This window comes from Oryctolagus cuniculus, chromosome 21 (assembly GCF_051225735.1).
Source record: "Oryctolagus cuniculus isolate XC-2025 breed Fujian yellow rabbit chromosome 21, ASM5122573v1, whole genome shotgun sequence".
Lineage (NCBI taxonomy): Eukaryota > Metazoa > Chordata > Mammalia > Lagomorpha > Leporidae > Oryctolagus > Oryctolagus cuniculus.
Window position 1 is genome coordinate 25,467,239 of NC_142887.1, and position 18,220 is coordinate 25,485,458.

Sequence of the window (18,220 nt, forward strand, 5' to 3'; positions counted from 1 at the left end):
CACTGATTTTCAAAATAAATGAACCTTAAAAAGCCTAGGAAATACCTGCTTGACATCCCCCCTTACCCCAACACCCCCAGAAGAGGGGAACCACATAGTGCCATTTATACATTCATTTGCTTTTTCTTTTCTTCACTTGGGAATCATTTATTGAGCCCCTTATGTATGCTAGGTCAGAATGAGAGTCACATATGTAGACATCCATACACAAAAAATGCAGATCATTCAATATTGTATGGAAGTATTTTTGGAGGAAATTTTTGTTGAAATGGGTGCTGGGTTTTCCTCTTGTGATATTTTAGGGCAGAATGTGGCCTGAGAGGATAACCAGCAGTAGCATGGCATCCAAGTAGTGTTTTACAGAGAGGAACAAGTTACACATAAACTGGTAGCTAAGGAGGTTGGGGGGCTTTTCCCCCCACAGAACTATCTGGGTTGAAAACCTCCCTAGTCCTGTGACTTTGGGCTGATCCTGGTTCTGTGATGATCTGGTGGAGGCCTTTTCCACTGCTGGGCTCAGGAACTGAATACTCTTTCTTGAATGTGAGCATCTTTTATGGGTTACTTGATGATCGCATACGTGCATACACACACTCTGCCCACTGGGCTGCTTCTGCTAGTGCCAGCATGTTAAAATGGGAAAAATAATGGCTTTGGAGCCAGGAAAACTGACTGCAACATTTATGGTATGAGAGCGCTATTTCTAATACAGTAATAATACATACTTAAAAGGGTTTCACGTGAGCTAAATGGAAGGTTTTTTTTTTTTTTTTTAAGATTTATTTATTTATTTGAAAGTCAGAGTTACACGAGAGGAGAGGCAGAGAAAGAGGTCTTCCATCCGCTGGTTTACTCCCCAGTTGGCCGAAATGGCTGGAGCTGGGCTGATCTGAAGCCAGGAGCCAGGAGCTTCTTCCAGGTCTCCCACATGGGTGCAGGGGCCAAGGACTTGGGTCATCTGCTGCTTTCCCAGGCCATAGCAGAGAGCTGGATGGGAAGAAGCAGCCGGGTCTTGAAGCAGTACCCATATGGGATGTGGTTTCTTCAGGCCAGGGTGCTAACCCACAGTGCCAGCCCCTAGATGGAAGTTTTTTTAAGCATGTGTTACAGTAGGCACTGTACAAAAACTGGTTTCCTGCTCATTGTTTTGGGTTCTGTGTCTGAAAAGATGTTGGTTATTGTGATCTTTGTCAAGTTTCCCACTTTCCCTCTTTTCCATTGACATGGGTATCATCTGATCTGCATCAGTCCAACCTTTACTCCATGAATGAACTGTTGCAGTTCATGTATTTTGCAGTAGTCTAGGTGAGTGTTTGCACTTTTGCACCCTTTACATTTAAGAAGTACTTAAAATTTTCTGATATTCCATGTTTTAAAATTTTTATTCATTCTATTTGAAAGGCAGAGAGAGAGAGAAAGAGATCTCCCAACTACTGGTTGATTTCCCAGTGCCCACAAAAGTCCAGGGTGGGGGCCAGACTGAAGCTCAATCCTGCTCTCCCATGTGGATGACAGGAATCCAGCTGCTCGAGCCGTCATCACCGTCTCCCAGGGCGCACAGTAGCGGGAACTGGGCATGGAGCTGGGACTCCAGGCAGCCCTGTGTGTGATGCTGGTGTCCCAGTAGCATCCTAACCGCTTTGCCAATACCTGCCCCAACACGGGCACTTTGAAAGCAGGAAGAGGTGAAGGACTCATACTGTAAACTGTGCAGCCAGCTAAGAAAACATGGCCGGTGCGGCTGATGCTTCACACATCTCCAGGCTCTGTTTCATCCGCCTCCTCCCAAGGTTCACCACCCTGAGTTACTAGGGATTAAGCTGTTATTTCAGAAATAAACTTCTCCATGCTGGGGTCATACAGGTATTTGATATTCTATACATTTCTAAGTTTCACATTTTACCTTTGGGTCTCATTTAGTCTGCCTGGGTGTGGTTTTGTGTGACATGTAGGGATCTGTTTTGTGTGTGTGTGTGTGTGTGTGTGTTTTCCCCTACATGGGTAGCAACCAGTTTCTGCATCATTTATTGGACACTGTCCTTCAGTATCTATGCTAACTCTGATTAGATCAAACTTTTTTCCTCTGGGGGCTGATGTGGCTTGATGGGTAGAGCTGCTGCCTGTGATACCCACATCTCCCATATGGGCGCTGATTTGAGTCCCAGCTGCTCCACTTCCAGTCCAGCTCCCTGCTAATGGCCTGGGAAGAGCAGTGGAAGATCCCTGCCACTCATGTGTTTGACCCAGATGAAGCTCCGGGCTTTGGCCTGGCCATTATGGCCACCTGGGAAGTGAACCAGCAGATGGTTTCTCTCTCTCCCTCTATGTTTGTCTGTTTCTCGCCCTCTCTGTGTATAACTCTGATTTCAAATAAATAAATAGAGATCTTTTTAAAAAGTTTTTTTCCTTTGTGTATGTGTGACATTCTTAGAAATTCTACTACTTTTGACAAATCTGCTTACTCCAGTTTGATTGCAACACTCTTTTAGGTCAAATTTATCAAGCTGTATAGCTCAAATTTTTTACCTATTTAGTGATGTTTGTGTGTGTTTGTGTGTGTATGATATAAGAACTGAAAGAGAGGAGTTAAAATTTCCCCACATAATGGTTAATGTGGTTTTTATTCTCCTTGTAGTGCTTTTCCCCATAGACTTTTGAAGCTATGCTATAGGTACATAAATGGTAGAACTTTTATATTTTTCAGATAAATCAGTACTCAAATATAATGCCTTTTCTAGGTGTGCTTTTACATTAAATCTTTAGGTAGCCATACCACGTGGCATTGGGTTAGTATGCTCCCAGAGTGTCTTTTTCTTTAAAAAGACAATTTTAGGCCGGCGCTGCGGCTCACTAGGCTAATCCTCCGCCTAGCGGCGCTGGCACACCAGGTTCTAGTCCCAGTCGGGGCGCCGGATTCTGTCCCGGTTGCCCCTCTTCCAGGCCAGCCCTCTGCTGTGGCCAGGGAGTGCAGTGGAGGATGGCCCAGGTGCTTGGGCCCTGCACACCATGGGAGACCAGGAAAAGCACCTGGCTCCTGGCTCCTGCCATCGGATCAGCGCGGTGCGCCGGCCGCAGCGCGCCGGCCGCGGCGGCCATTGGAGGGTGAACCAACGGCAAAAGGAAGACCTTTCTCTCTGTCTCTCCCTCTCACTGTCCATTCTGCCTGTCAAAAAAAAAAAAAAAAAAAAGACAATTTTATCATCTACCCAATTGGAAAGTGTAATAATTTTCCATATACCTGTCACCTGTCTTGAACAGTTGTCAGTTTGTCATCCTTGTTTACTCTTCCTCCTAAATTTATTTTTCTTGTGGAATATTGTAGAGCGAATCCAAAGGCATTGTAAAATTTCTCCTGTAGGTGTTACTGTTTCCCGTTCTCTGACTTTCAGCTTTTCTTAGGTTTTAGATGTGGTTTTTATTAACAGTTTTAAAAGTATTTTTAGCATTGATTTCCTGATTTTTAAGAAATATATTCTGATACCTTTTTTTTTTTTTAAAGATTTTATTTATTTATTTGAGAGGTAGAGTTACGAACTGGTCTTCCATACGCTAGTTCACTCCCCAAACAGCTGCAGTGGCTGGAGCTGAGCCAATCCGAAGTCAGGAGCCAGGAGCTTATTCCAGGTCTCCCACGCGCGTGCAGGAGCCCAAGGACTTGGGCCATCTTCTACTGCTTTCCCAGGCCATAGCAGGGAGCTAGATTAGAAGAGGAGCAGCTTGGACTTGAACCAGCGTCCATATGGGATGCCGGTGCCACAGGTGGAGGCTTAGTCCACTACATCACAGTGCCAGCCCCTGCTACCCTTTTAGCTGGTGCATTTGTGCATTTCCTTTGCTGTGAGTTTATTTTACAATTCTATGTTCATCCTCCCCCTCTTACTAACTTTTGTATAGAAGGAACCCCTTCCCTCTCATTTAGTTTTGTTCATCTACATTTTGGAAATTCACATGCTTTTCTCTCTTCTTTCAATTATTAGCCTATCTTTTCAAGATGCATGCTTAAAGTATAAATGAAGTAGTATTTTACTCTCTTGAACAAGTATCTTAGAATGCTCTTTAAAAACAAAAACAAAAACAAAAACAAAAAAAAAGGCCAGTGCCACGGCTCACTAGGATAATCCTCCACCTGCGGCGCCGGCACCCCAGGTTCTAGTCCCGGTTGGGGCGCCGGATTCTGTCCCGGTTACTCCTCTTCCAGTCCAGCTCTCTGCTGTGGCCCGGGAAGGCAGTGGAGGATGGCCCAAGTGCTTGGGCCCTGCACCCGCATGGGAGACCAGGAGGAAGCACCTGGCTCCTGGCTTCAGATCGGCACAGTGCTGGCCGTAGCGACCATTTGGGGAGTGAACCAATGGAAGGAAGACCTTTCTCTCTGTCTCTCTCTCTCTCTCTCACTGTCTAACTCTGCCTGGCAAAAAAAAAAAAAAGAAGATTGGGGCCAGTGCTGTGGCATAGTGAGCTAAGCTAAGCCTCTGCCTGCAGTGCCAGCATCCCATATGGACACACCGGTTCAAGTCCTGGCTGCTCCTCTTTCCATCCAGCTCCCTGCTATGGCCTGGGAAAGCAGTAGAAGATGGCCCAAGTGCTTGGGCCCCTGCACCTGTGTGGGAGACTCAGAAGAAACTCCTGGCTTTGGATCGGTGCAGCTCTAGCCATTGCAACTGTTTAGAGAGTGAACCCGCAGATGGAAGACGTTTCTCTTGGTTTTGCCCTCTCTCTGTAACTCTACCTCTTAAAATAAATAAATAAAACCTTTTTAAAAAAAAAAAAAAGATTTTACTTATCCAACAGGCAAAGTTAGAGAGATTCCATCCACTGGTTCAATCCCAAATGAGTCAGGGCGAAGGCAGGAGTCTGGTAACATGACTGCAGGGGCCCAAGGACTTAGTCCATCTTCAGCTGCTTTCCCAGGCACGTAAGCAGGGAGCTGCATTTGAAGTGGAGCAGCTGGGACTTAAACCAGTGCCATATGCCATGCCAGCATTGTGAGCAGTGGCTTACTCCTCTGTGCCACAATGCCAGTTCCTGAATGCTCTTTTTTTTTTTTTTTTTTAATTTATGTGGTGTTATTTATTTGAAAGGCAGAGCAAGCAAGAGAGATCTTTTCATCTGTGGGTTCACTCCCCTCAGATGCCCACAACAGCTGCGCCAAAGGCAGGGCCCAGGAACTTCATCTGGTCTCCCACAGGAGTGGCAGTGACCCAGCTACTTGAACCGTCATTTGCTGTGTCCCAGGGTGCAATAGCAGGCAACTGGATCTGAATCCCAGACACTCCAGTATGTGGCACATGTGTCCAGATGCCCTCCTGTACAGTGCTGTAACTTTGACTAAGAGTTTCAACAAAATGCTGGTCCCATCATGTTTTTCTCTTTGAAATTAAACGTTTTTGTTCCTTTTCTATGCAATGGAAGAATACTTTGCTCGTGTCGGTCATTGTGCTGGCTTCTCCTTTCCTTATGCAGCTCAGCCCTTCCATCTCAGGGTATTGTACTTCTGCCTTAAATTCGTATCCTAAAGTTTTCCTTAATGAGAGTTTGTTGGCAGTAAATTCTGAGAATTTTGATATGAAAATGTCTTTACCTTCTCATTCTTTTTTTTTTTTTTTTTTTTTGACAGAGTGGACAGTGAGAGAATGAGAGAGAGAGACAGAGAGAAAGGTCTTCCTTTGCTGTTGGTTCACCCTCCAATGGCCGCCCCAGCCAGCGCGCTGCGACCAGCGCACCACGCTGATCCAATGGCAGGAGCCAGGTACTTCTCCTGGTCTCCCATGGGGTACAGGGCCCAAGCACTTGAGCCATCCTCCACTGCACTCCCTGGCCACAGCAGAGAGCTGGCCTGGAAGAGGGGCAACCAGGACAGAATCCGGCACCCCGACCGGGACTAGAACCCAGTGTGCCGGTGCCACAAGGCGGAGGATTAGCCTAGTGAGCCGCGGCGCCGGCCTATGTTCTCATTCTTTAAAAAATATTTTATCATTGAGATTTGGTTTTTGTAAGGCCTGTATAAGATACCATTGCTCTGCCTCCTGGTTCTCATTGAATTTGTCTTTCTGGGGCTGGCGCTGTGGCATAGCAGGTAAAGCCACCACCTATAGTGCCAGCATTTAAAAAAAAAAAGTCTTTCTAATTTTCGGGACTTTTGAGGCCATACATGTTTTCAATTCTTAAAGGAAGATTTTTTTTTTTTAAGATTTATTTATTTACTTGAAAATCAGACTTACAGAGAAAGAGAGAGAGCGAGAGAGAGGTCTTCCATCCGATGGTTCACTCCCCAACTGGCCGAAACGGCCAATCCGAAGCCAGGAGCTAGGAGCTTCTTCTGGGTCTCACATGTGGATGCAGGGGCCCAAGGACTTGCGCCATCTTTCACTGCTTTCCCAGGCCACAGCAGAGAGCTAGATGGGAAGTGGAGCAGCTGGATCTTGAACCGGCACCCATATGGGATGCTGGCACTGCAGACCCGGGCGTTAACCTGCTGCGCCACATCCCCGGCCCCGAAAGGAAGATCTTTATTGAAGTGTAACATGTATAAAGAAGTGTGCAAAAATCATTAGTATATACTTGGTACATTTTTAATAATAAAGCACTAATGTAACTGTAGGCAGTTAGATAGAACACTATCAGGATTCCACGGGTGCCCCGTTGTGGGCCCTCCCCGTGTTTACCATCTGCATTCCACTTCATGCTGGTGGAAGACTCATGGGTCTCTGTGTTGAGCTCTTAGGTAGATAGAGCGACGCGTGAGCTGGCTTCTGTGCCTGGCTCCCTTTCCTCAGCACCGAGAGATCCCCTCAGCAGTGTCTTGGGGCTGCCGAGCGTCCTCAGTTAGCGCCACTGTTTGTCCCTTGTCTTTGAGCGTATTTGACTTGTTTCCGGTTTTCCACTGGTAGGAGTGCCGTTTGTCTTTCAGTGACATTTTTACTCATCTCCATTGTGTGTACACCTAGATGTGAAACTGCTGCCAGTAAGAAACTGCCAAGTCGTTTTCAAAAGTGATTGTGCCTTTTGATGCTCCCCCTAGAAATTTATGAGAGGCCTGATTACTCCATAAACTCATCAACTTCTGTGTCCTCAGAATTTTTAATTTTACCCGTTGTGTTGAATGTGTAATGATATCTCTTTGTGCCTTTAATTTGAATTTCTCCAGTGATTAATGTGCTTATTGGCCACTTGTGTAGCTTTCTGTTCAGAGTTTTCGCCTTTTTTTTTTTTTTCAAATTGCATTGTATTGAATTGAGTTGTAAAAGATTTGTTTTAAAAAATATCTGGGTATGAGTTCTTCGATATATATGTAATTTATTTAATGTATCATTTACTTAGTAATGTTAAAAAACAAAAGTTGTAATTTCATGAAGTCTGATTTATCGGTCTTCTAATTCTTATATCTCACAGATTTGTGTATCCTAAGTAACCTTTTCCTGCTTCAGAATTGTCAAGTTTTTTCCCTCTCAATGATTTCTTCCAGGAGTTTTGTGGTCTTAGTTTTATTTAGACCTTTAGACTCTTTCAAATTGACTTTTTTTTTTTTAAAGATTTATGTATTTAATTAACAGGCAGAGCAACAGGAGTGTTGGGGTGGCAGAGAGAGAGGGAGAGAGAGAATTTCCACCTGCTGGTTCACTCCCCAAATTGCTACAACAGCCTGGGCGGGGCCAGATGAAACCAGGAGCCCGGAGCTCCATCCACGTGGATGGCGGAGACTCCAGCACTTGAGTGCTCCTCAGTGGCCTCCCACTGTGCTCATTAGCAGGAAGCTGGGTAGGAATCCCAGGAGCCAGGACTCAAACCCAGACTTTCCAAAATGAGAGGCAGGCATTCCAGGCAGCCGCTTACCTGCTGTACAACACCGGCCTCTAGTTGCAGGGGTTTTTGTCTTCATTTTTTTTTTTTTTTAACTTTCTGTGTCTGCTTTGTAACCTTCCCTCTTTGCATTTCTGAAAGCATTTGCTATATTAGAAGTATAAACTTATCCATAATGTACAGCCTATAGAGTTGGAGACACTTTCAACTGCTTGAGCTTCTTACTCTGTCCCCATGTCCAAAGGGTACAGCTGTCAACCATAATAGTGCACTCCTGCCCTACAGTTACAAGGTGTGCTTTTCCAGTCATATGCATTTTAATGAAATTAATGGGAAATAATGACCTTTTACATTTATGCTATATTTACCATTTATATTCCTTTATTTGTTTGTAAACATCTGTTTCCATCTAGCTGGCCTTCTCCCTACAAGACCATCCTTTGGCTTTTATTTCATTTTTTTAAATTTTTATTTACCTTATTTGGAAGGTTGAGAGACAGCACAGAAAAAGAATAGAGCTGGATCTGATATCTGCTGGTTCACTCTCTGGATGCTCAGAGCAGCTGGGACTGGGCCAGGCTGAAGCCAGAAGCTAGAACCCAACCTGGCCTCCCACGTGGGTGGCCGAGACCCAAGTGCATGAGCCGTCACTGTTGCCCCCCAAGGTGAGCATGAGCAGGAAGCTGGAATTGGGAACGCAGCTGGGACTTGAACTCGCACACACAGCTGGGACTTGAACTCGCACACTACGAAATGGGATGCAGGCATCCCAAGCAGTGTCTTTGCTGCTGGACAAAGCACATGGCCCTTGAACGTTTCTCACAATGCAGGTCTCCTGACCATGAATTTTCTCGATTTTATTTTTATCTGAAATGTCTGCTTTTTAACGAAGTTTATAGAGGGTTTTTTAACTGGCTGTAAAATTCTGGATTAATTGTTTTCATTTTAATTTGAGAGGTGGTTCTGTGCTGTCTTTGGTTTCATTCCTGATAAGAACTGGAAGTCATTTGAATCATCCTTTCTTTTATGTATAGTGGTTTTTTTCTCTCCAACTGCTTTAGAGATTTTGGCTTAATTTTGGTTTTTATCTTTCTTACGATTTTGTGTCTTGGCATAATTTTCTTTGTATTTTTGTATTTCATGGGAGTTCACTGAATTTCTTATAAGTTTATGGTTTCCAGCATTTTGAGTTCATTTTTGGCTATTCTTCATTCCTTCAAATATTTTTTCTGCTGTATTTCCTCTGCTCTTTCTGGGACTCTGGTCACATATATGTTGTACCCTCTGATGTCCCCTCAGTCCCAGAGGCTTTGTTCGTGTTTTGAAACCGTGGTTCTGTGTGAAGATCACTAATTTCCAGGGACCTCCCTCCCAGGTCACATATACTTCTGTTTCCTTCAAACTGCACTTACCCATCCGGTGAGTTTTCATTTCAGATATTTCTCTTTTCATATCTAAAATGTCCACCTGACTGCTTGGGTTTGAGTCCCAGCTGCACTTTAGATTTGAGCTTCCTGCTACAGCAGCAGGTGATGGCTTGAGTCCTGGAGTGCCTGCCCCCGCCCTGGGAGACCTGGATGGAGTTCCTGGCCCAGCCCTGGCATTTGGGGAGTGAAGGAATGAAATTTTAAATGTCCATTTGGTCCTTTTATGTAATTTCTTTTTCTCTGTTCAGTTTTTTTATCTTCTCATTCCTTGTGAGCCCATACTCCCTTATGTCTCTGAATATCAATGTAATAATAATTAAACCCCTTCTCTGTATTTTCAGAGCTAATGGTTCCTCTTGGAGTCAAGATCCACTGAGTGTCCAGTGTGGTTCAGATTTTCCCATTTATGTGCTGTGCTCTTGGCTTGTATCCCAGACATTATGAATGATGCAGCATAAAGACTTGAATTCTGTTACGGTCTTCATAAGTGTATTGATTTTTTTTTTTTTTTTTTTTTTGGTTGGGCCATTAGGTCAGTGGAACTAGCACCTCTGTCCCTCTCAGTGGAAAGCAGCTAAAATGTTGGTTTGGTTCTTGGAGGCTGCCCATCAGGTGTACGCGTCAGTCTTGGGGCTGTAACCACACCACTCTGGCTGTATGGCCTGCATCTCCTTCCCAGCTGCTGCATTGGCCCTGAAATTTGTTGTTTGAGACCAGAGAGTTAAGCTGTGGATTTGACAGATAGAGTTAGACAGTGAGAGAGAAAGAGAGAAAGGTCTTCCTTCCATTGGTTCACCCCCAAAATGGCTGGTATAGCTGGAGCTATGCTGATCAAAGCCAGGAGCCAGGTGCTTCCTTCTGGTCTCCCATGTTGGAGCAGGGCCCAAGGACCTGGGCCATCATCTGCTGCCCTCCTGGGTCACAGCAGGGAGCTGGACTGGAAGAGGAGCAACCTGGACTAGAACCCAGTGCCCATATGGGATGCTGACGCTGCAGGCGGAGGATTAACCAAGTGAGCCAGGGCGCCGGCCCCGTGAGTTGCACTTTTTAACCTCCGTGCATGGCATGGATTGGGGCCTGCCCAAAGAAGAAGACAGAAAACCCATCCCATGTTCACCCCCTTGCCAAGAAAAAAAAGTTTTTTTTTTTTTTAAGATTGCTGCCAAGAATCTTGACCTTGATCACTCTCCCAGGGCCTGTATCTGGTTGGGGTTTTGCTTTTTTACTATGCTTTGTCGAGATTATCATTGTCATAGGTCGAATTGTCACTTCAATAGGAGCTACTCAGCTATGATTAGCAGAAGCTCCAGGCTCTTTTCAGTGCATGGAGTTTTATAGTCACCCCTCTGAGGACATCTCCCATGTGGGCCTCATAAATGCCTATTTTAAGACGAGAGTTCCACTCTATGGCAGGCAGGAGTAACGTTGTTCCAGGCTCCGGCTGGCAGATGTGGTGTTAGTAATCCCTGGACCTTGCATCCGGTCAGGGAGTTCTCCATGCTGTGCAGCGAGTACACTGCGGGCTTGCAGGGCCAGTGTTGGAGCAGAGCATACATTTAGACCCCGATTAGGAAGATGCTTCTTCCCTGTGGTCAGTAAGTGTGAAATCATTATGATAAACCACTTCAACTCTTATAAGTGATTCTAAAAAAATACATAATTTAGAGTAGTGATGAATTTGGGTGTGCCCAGGGAAAAGAAGATTGCCTGCAATATTAGGAAGTTCAAGATCCATAACCATCTGCGACTTGATGGAGGGGGTGTAACATAAAGATGTATGATGCCATTTGTAAAACTAATTTCTCTTTTCATTTAATCTCTTGTTGCCTAAGAAACTGCAGCTAGTAATTAAGATACCATTTTGGTCTTGCTTGTAAATGCTGTTGCCTTCATTAAATTTCACACTTGTGAGAAGGAGCTATTAAGAGACAGCCTAAGGTAACACTTTTGAATAGCTAACTTTGTTAAAAATACGTTTTCCAAATTTCTTGCAATAAAATGTAATTGCATTTTCTGTTTTCACTTGTGTGGAATCTTCTCTCACATTATCAATTAGAGATAAGTCTTGGTGCTAGAGGGAATATTATGTTAAAGTGGAGTGGGATAAGTACAGTGACTTGAGTTCTTTCTTTGCCATTCATAATAAATAGTTTTCTCGTTTCTTTGCTATTTTTTTCTCGCAAACTGTTTCTCATAAGGTCAAAGAGTGGCAGAGGAAAAAGTCCAGAATATGTACTATTTTGAAACTGTCAGATGTTTAAATATTTGTCTTAAATTATCCAAAGATGTTAGGAAGTATTCAATAAATAATCATTGCAATACCAGAATACCTTGGTTAAACAAACAGAAACAGGATGGAGGGAGGTAGCCGTGGGGTTCCTGCCACCCACTTGGGAAGCCTGAATTGAATTGCTGGGTCCTGGCCTCTGACTTTGGCCTGTCCCAGCCCAGGCCATTGCTGGTGTTTGAGGAATGAATCAGGGGATGAGAACACTCTCTCCTTCCTTCCTTGCCTCCTTCTCTTCCTTTCAAATTTTTATAAATATTTATGTATGCACTTATGTGTTTACATGTATTATTTATAACTCTAAATACATATTTATTGTTTGCTTATATATTATTTATGCATATACATACATAGAGGGAGAGGGAAAGAAAAGAAAAAACTGTAGTCTCTTATCGTTGGTGATTCAAAGTCATACCAAGGAAAACATGTTCTGCTTTGTAAATGGATGCATGGTAAAAAGGTTGGCATTGTGTGTCTGAGCAGTGAGCTTTTTGTAATATGTCTTCTTTATTTCTTGTGTTTTGATTTTTCCATTGACTTTCTAAATCCTTATTTCTGTGGCCCGTCATGAGATTAGTAGTAACCAAAACATTTTCAGATTACATGTTCATATTAGCTTTAAGTATCATGTATCAGTTTATTTCAAAACAAATCCAAATTCCAGTGTGTTTATCAGTAGCTCAGTCAGATCAAAGCAACACTGAATGCTTCTTTCTACCAATTTTATTATTTAAAAAATATTTATTTGAAAGGGAGAGAGGGAGCGAGAGAATCTTCTCTCTGCTGGTTAATTCCCCTAATGGCCACAAAGGCTAGGGCTTGGTCAGGCCCAAGCTAGAAGCCAGAAGACAGGAGCTTCTTCCAGATCTCCGACGTGGGTACAGGGGCCCACGCACTTGGGTCACCTTCTGCTGCTTTCCCAGGCTGCTTAGCAGGGAGCTGATGAGAAGTAGAGCAACAGGGACTCTAACCAGTGCTCTTGTGGGATGCCGGTGTCTCAGGCAGAGTTTAATCTGGGCATCACAGTGCCAGCTCCTCTTTCCAATTTTAAGTCCATTTTACATATTTTTAAAAGGTGACAGTACTAACATGCTGTTTCCAAGGCTCTTTGTCCAGATACCGGTAGTATTCTCTGCCATATAGTCATTGTAACCCCGAAAGACAGTCTAGAAGAAGACGTCCAGTTTTATCCTTGGGGTTGACTTTGCGCTGTGGCTCCTGTGTCAGGTGAGACCTGGGCAGTGCAGTAGTCCCCTCGGCCTCATCTGTGGTTCCACTTTCCACGGTTTGTTACCTGTGATTAGCCAAGGTCCAGAACTACTAAATTGGAAAAAACCACAGATAATTCCTCCAGGGGTCGTCCCTTCGTCCAGCATGTCCACACCATACTGGTGGTCCCTTAAGAGCTGTCTGGGTTATCAGGTGGATCGACAGTCAGATAGGCCGTTCACCTATCTGACATGGAGCTTTTGTTCAAGTCACCCTTACTTTGTGACACAGTGGCCTCAAATTACAGCAGTAAAGTAGCCCCAGAACTCAACACGGCAAAGGGCCGATGAACTCCCCTGCGGCGTGGCAGGGCCGCAGGGCAGTGGACAGGAGCCTGGTGGTCTCAGGTTCTGGTCATCCGCCGTTTCGTCCCCCAGAGAGAAGGCATGTGTATGTGTCTGGCTCACTTCATTTCACACAGTCGCCTCGGTTTCCTCCATGTTGTTGCAGATGGTGGGGCTTCTTCCGTGTTACAGGCTGCGGTATGCCCCGCTGTGTGTAGCTGTGTGCTCCGTGTTTTCTTTGTCCGTTCGTCCAGTGGTGGACACTGGGTGACTTGTGTCTTGGCTGCAGTGACCAGTGCTGCAGGGAGCGTGGGCACACAGATGTCTCATCGCGGTGCTGATTTCATTCCTCTGGATGGGAGTGCTTGGGCTTATGGCAGTCCTGTTTTTAACTTTTTGGGGCCTCTCCATGCTGTTTTTCATAGTGGTGGCACTAATTCACATTCCCACAGAGTGCAAGGATTCTGTTCTCCACATCTTCTCTAACACTTTTTTTTGTCTTTTTGATAATTGCCATTCAGACAGGTGTGCAGAAGTGTCTCATTGAGGTAGGTAATAAGTTACCCTGATGAGTGATGCCGAGTATTTTTTCATTTACGTATTTGGCCATTTGTATGTCTTTTCAGAAATGTCTCTTCAGGTCTCTTCTTTTTAGTTGGGTTGTTTTCTAGCGTTCCTGACATGGTTTTTATACTAACCCCTTATCAGATACGTGGCTTGCAGATTTTTTTTCTCCCCTTCTATAAGCTGTCTCTTAACTCTGTTGTTTTCTTTGCAAGACAGTAGCTGTTAAGTTTGATGTTTCTGCTTCTGCTTTTGGAATAAATCCAAAAAATCCTTGTCCAGATGAAGTATTTCTAACTCTGACTCGATCTCATATGTTGACACATTTGACTGCATGAAATTCAAGGGCCTGTATATCCAAAAGTCAACAGCAGACCATGGAATAACACTGGAATCTATGTCACAAAGCGGGGTTAATATCATTAATACACAAGGAGCTCTCAGAACACGAGAAGAAGAAAAACCCAATGCAAGACGAGACAGAAACCTGAACATTCAGTTCGCAGGAAAGGAAGTCAGGTAGCATGGAACTCGGGAGAAGGTGCTCTGCCCCTCAGGAGTGAGGTTCGCGTGGAAACCACACTGGGATATGAGGAGGAACAGACCGTTGATCCCAGCGTTCCGTGCGCTCAGTGATGCCCAGCACAAAGCTGGGTATTGTTCGGTGTGTGGCATTTCCTGACATTCTGGAAAAGGCAGTGGGACCTGGGATAGCGTGCGGGAACTGAGTGCTGTTTGTCACAAGACAAACGAGGAGTGTTTCTGTGTGTAAATTATACCTCAGTAAACCCAATTTCAAGCTTTCATATTAAAACCACACTATGGAGGGCACCGGCGTTGTGGCTCACTTGGTTAATCCTCCTCCTGCGGCGCCGATATCCCAATGGGCGCCCGATTCTGTCCCGGTGGCTCCCCTTCCAATCCAGCTCTCTGCTGTGGCCCGGGAAAGCAGTGGAGGATGGCCCAAGTGCTTGGGCCCTGCACCCGCATGGGAGACCAGGAAGAAGCACCTGGCTCCTGGCTTCAGATCAGCGCAGCGCCAGCCATAGCAGCCACTCTCTCTCACTGTCTAAGTCTGCCTGTCAAAAAAAAAAAAAAACAAAAAAAAAAAACACTATGATATCATTTCTTACTAGCTTAGCAAAATTTCAAAAATGGCACAACCCTAGCCTTCGGGAAAGTTGCCAGAACCTTAGAAAGCTGCATGTGCATTTATTTAACCATTGACCTGACAGCCCTGGTCCTTTATTGCTGCCTCGCCCCGCCTGCTCCCACCCCCTGAGAGCTAGTTCTGTGTTGGGTGAATGCAGACACAGCACGTGGAGATGAACCCGTGCCCTCCTCCCTCTACACAGATCGGGTCCTCCTCCACACACGGTTCCTCGCTTTGTTCCTTCACTTCTGATACCAGAGTTTACCGATCACTGCATGAAGAGCAGTCTCTTCATGAGTTTGGGGGGTTCTGTGGCAGGGGGTACCCTAGAGGATATTCCACCAGGAACCTAATTTTCTGTGTAACTGGTTTCCTTCTAGATCACCGTCTTTTTCTATTACAAACAGTTCTGCGTAGCAAAACCATGACATGTGTTAATTCCTGTTTTTAGTAGCTATGTAGGATAAATTCCAGGAATTAGAATTGCTGGGTAAAATGCAAAATACAGGTGTAATTGTGAAGGTTCTTAACAAGTTGCCAACGCCAGAGTGTGTTGTACCAGTTGACACTCTTACCTGTGACCCAGGAGAGTGCCTCCTTCAGCGTTGCCAATAGAGATGTTACCGGGTTTTTGGATTTTTCACAGAATGGCCTAATCTTAGTTTTGTTCATTGTCATTTTATATATCAGGGAGATTTGCTTTTCGTGACAGGAGATGCAGATATTTTTCCCTCTCTGCCAGTTGTATTCTGAATTTGTGGTTAGAGGTTTCTTTTCCTGCATAGAACTTTGTGATTTTTATGGAGTTAAATAGCTTTTCTTTCATTGTGGATGCTGAGTATAGTTCAGAAGGCCTTTCCCCACTCCAGAGTTATGAAAGACCATTGCTGCAATTTTTCTATTTTCATTGAACTTTTGATTCACTTAGAATGTATTTGATGCGTGGTGTGAGATGTAGATTCAGTTTTTTCCCCGAATAGTGAGTTGTGTTAATACTGTTGAAAACGTATTTCCTGCCAGTGGTTGGGGAGGTCTGCTTCTGGCCTTTGGTCTTACTGCTTCATCTTTACGTGTGAGTGCTGTGCTTTCCTGATAGGGCCTTTGTCATTCGGGCCGCCAATCCACCTGCCACACATGCTGCTCTCCCCTTTCTGGACATTGCTACCTTTTATGTTTCCAAGTGGACTTTAGAACCCTCTATCTAATTCAGCAACAATGGAATCTTCCAGAACAAACACCTCAATACTAACCAGAAGCTTTTTTTTTATTAATTAAAGTTTCATTCCATTGCTAAACTAACATCAAGAAAATTTGTTTTTTTCCTAAATGAGTATATCACATACTGTACACTTGGAATACTAGTATTTTTTTTGCATTTGAAAAATCAAACTGTTCAAAGTAATGTTAAATAACGCAGTGGTAGCATCTGATGTCACACTCAGTGTTTAGGAAAGCGTCACAGTTGCGTCAGTAGGTGCTTTCAGCTGCGTTTCTTTTTCACTTTCCTGCTGCTCTCACCTAGTCCGCCCCAGTTCACACGAGGCAGTTTCTTCTCAGACACCCCCTCAGTGCTGCCGTGATGTTGTGATGCAACATGGTTGACTTCCAGCTCAGCGAGTCTTGTCCCTCATCATACCACATGTGAGGGTCACGTTGCCTCAGATAATAAATACACAAATGTTCTCACGAGGATTTGGAACTCCACAAGAGCTCAAACAGCAGAAACATAGCAGACATAGACAAGCCGTTGCTTTAGTTAGTAGCTTTTCTGGTTCCCAGCACTGACAGTTTAGAAAACACGGTGGGGGAAAAGACCCCATTTACAATTCAACAACATTTAGCAAAATGAAAATTATAAAATTTTAATAAAGGAAAAGCATTTGAAAAAACGAAGAGGTCTCTGATTTTACTAGAATAACATTTGTACTTAATGCAGTTCTAACAACAAATACCAGCAGGAGTATTTGGAAGTTTAAGGGTTTATTTTTCCCAGACAGGATTTTTGTTAGCTCAGTATATTTAAATATTTTACAGTTCATCTAGAAGAGAGGACCCTGGGAAATTTGAGGAAGCATGAAATACTAGAATGTACTGTAAAGCTGCAGTATCTAAAGCAGTACAAGTCTGTGACAGGAACACAGGTGGTTTTAAAAAGGAGAAGAAACTGCTAAAGTACTACAAGTTAATATGTTTTTTCTACCATTTTACTATTTTTTCAAATGTGGACAAGATGGAAGGATTACACAGCAGACACTCTATGGAGTATCTATTTTTTTGAAAGAGCTACCCACAGAGAAGGAGAGGCGGGGTGGGGGGGGGTAGAGGTCTTCCGTCCACTGGTTCACTCCCCAGCTGGCCACAATGGCCAGAGCTGTGTTGATCTGAAGCCAGGAGCTTCTTCCAGGTCTCCCACACAGCTGCAGGGGCCCAAGGGCTTGGGCCATCTTCTACTGCTTTCGCAGGCCATAGCAGAGCTGGATCGGAAATGGAGCAGCCGGGTCTCGAACTGGTGCCTACACTGGATGCTGGCACCACAGGTGGCGGCTTTATCTGCTACACCACAGCGCCGGCCCCTGATGTTGTTTCTGTGTCACGTAGCCATCTCTTTGCCTCCCTTCCCTTCATCAATCTAGCTTTTACAAAATCTTTTTTTTTTTTTTTTTTTTGACAGGCAGAGTGGATAGTGAGAGAGAGAGAGAAAGGTCTTCCTTTTGCCGTTGGTTCACTCTCCAATGGCTGCCGCGGCCTGCGCGCTGTGGCCGGCGCACCACGCTGATCCGATGGCAGGAGCCAGGTGCTTCTCCTGGTCTCCCATGGGGTGCAGGGCCCAAGCACCTGGGCCATCCTCCACTGCACTCCCTGGCCACAGCAGAGAGCTGGCCTGGAAGAGGGGCAACCGGGACTAGAACCCGGTGTGCCAGCACCACAAAGCGGAGGATTAGCCTAGTGAGCCACGGCGGCGGTACAAAATCCATTTCAAAGTGAATTTGAGATGTTGTTTTCCCCCAGCATGGCAGTTCAAGAAAACGTGGCTCTCACATCTTTTAGAAATACTTTATTATACTTGTAAATACATAATATGAAATTATTTCAAAAAGGTTATGGAAAATGAAGTTAAAAGCTAAATTTATTTGGATGCAAAAGCTTTTGAAATCCTTGCTTAATTTTTTCATATTATGTTACCCGTAAATTTTTGAGGCCCCCTTATATGCAATTATTTAAAAATTTTTTGCCTTTTCAAAGGAGAAAATGAACTACTTAAATAAAGAAGTCAAAGTTGATAAGATGTTGCCAGATTACCAAAGATGTAAAATGTGGGCAAAACCTAGTTTGGGCAAGAGGTAGAAACCAGGCTCCCTCAAAGGTTGGTTTTAGGCAGGTAATGATTCAGCTTCTATGGAAAACATCTGGTGCTACATGTCAGTATATGTAATACATA

The 18,220-nt window shown here is 44.4% G+C and overlaps 1 protein-coding gene across 6 annotated transcripts in view; it reads left to right on the top strand.

The window, feature by feature from the left end:
- Nucleotides 1-18,220, top strand: part of LOC149119863 (uncharacterized) — an 80,523-nt gene that overhangs the window by 20,784 nt on the left and 41,519 nt on the right. For 2 of the 6 annotated variants that reach the window (XR_016227280.1, XM_089323313.1), the window contains exon 3: nt 9,566-17,792. The exons of 2 other annotated variants lie outside the window; for them this stretch is intronic. Coding sequence is in view for 1 of the 4 variants with exons in the window: in XM_089323313.1 (XP_089179439.1) it covers nt 9,566-9,600 (35 nt within the window). In the remaining 3 variants the exon portion in view is untranslated. Of the gene's footprint in view, nt 1-8,285; nt 9,217-9,565; nt 17,793-18,220 lie in introns of those variants that run through there. 2 more of the 6 variants (XR_016227281.1, XR_016227282.1) reach the window with 2 other exon arrangements.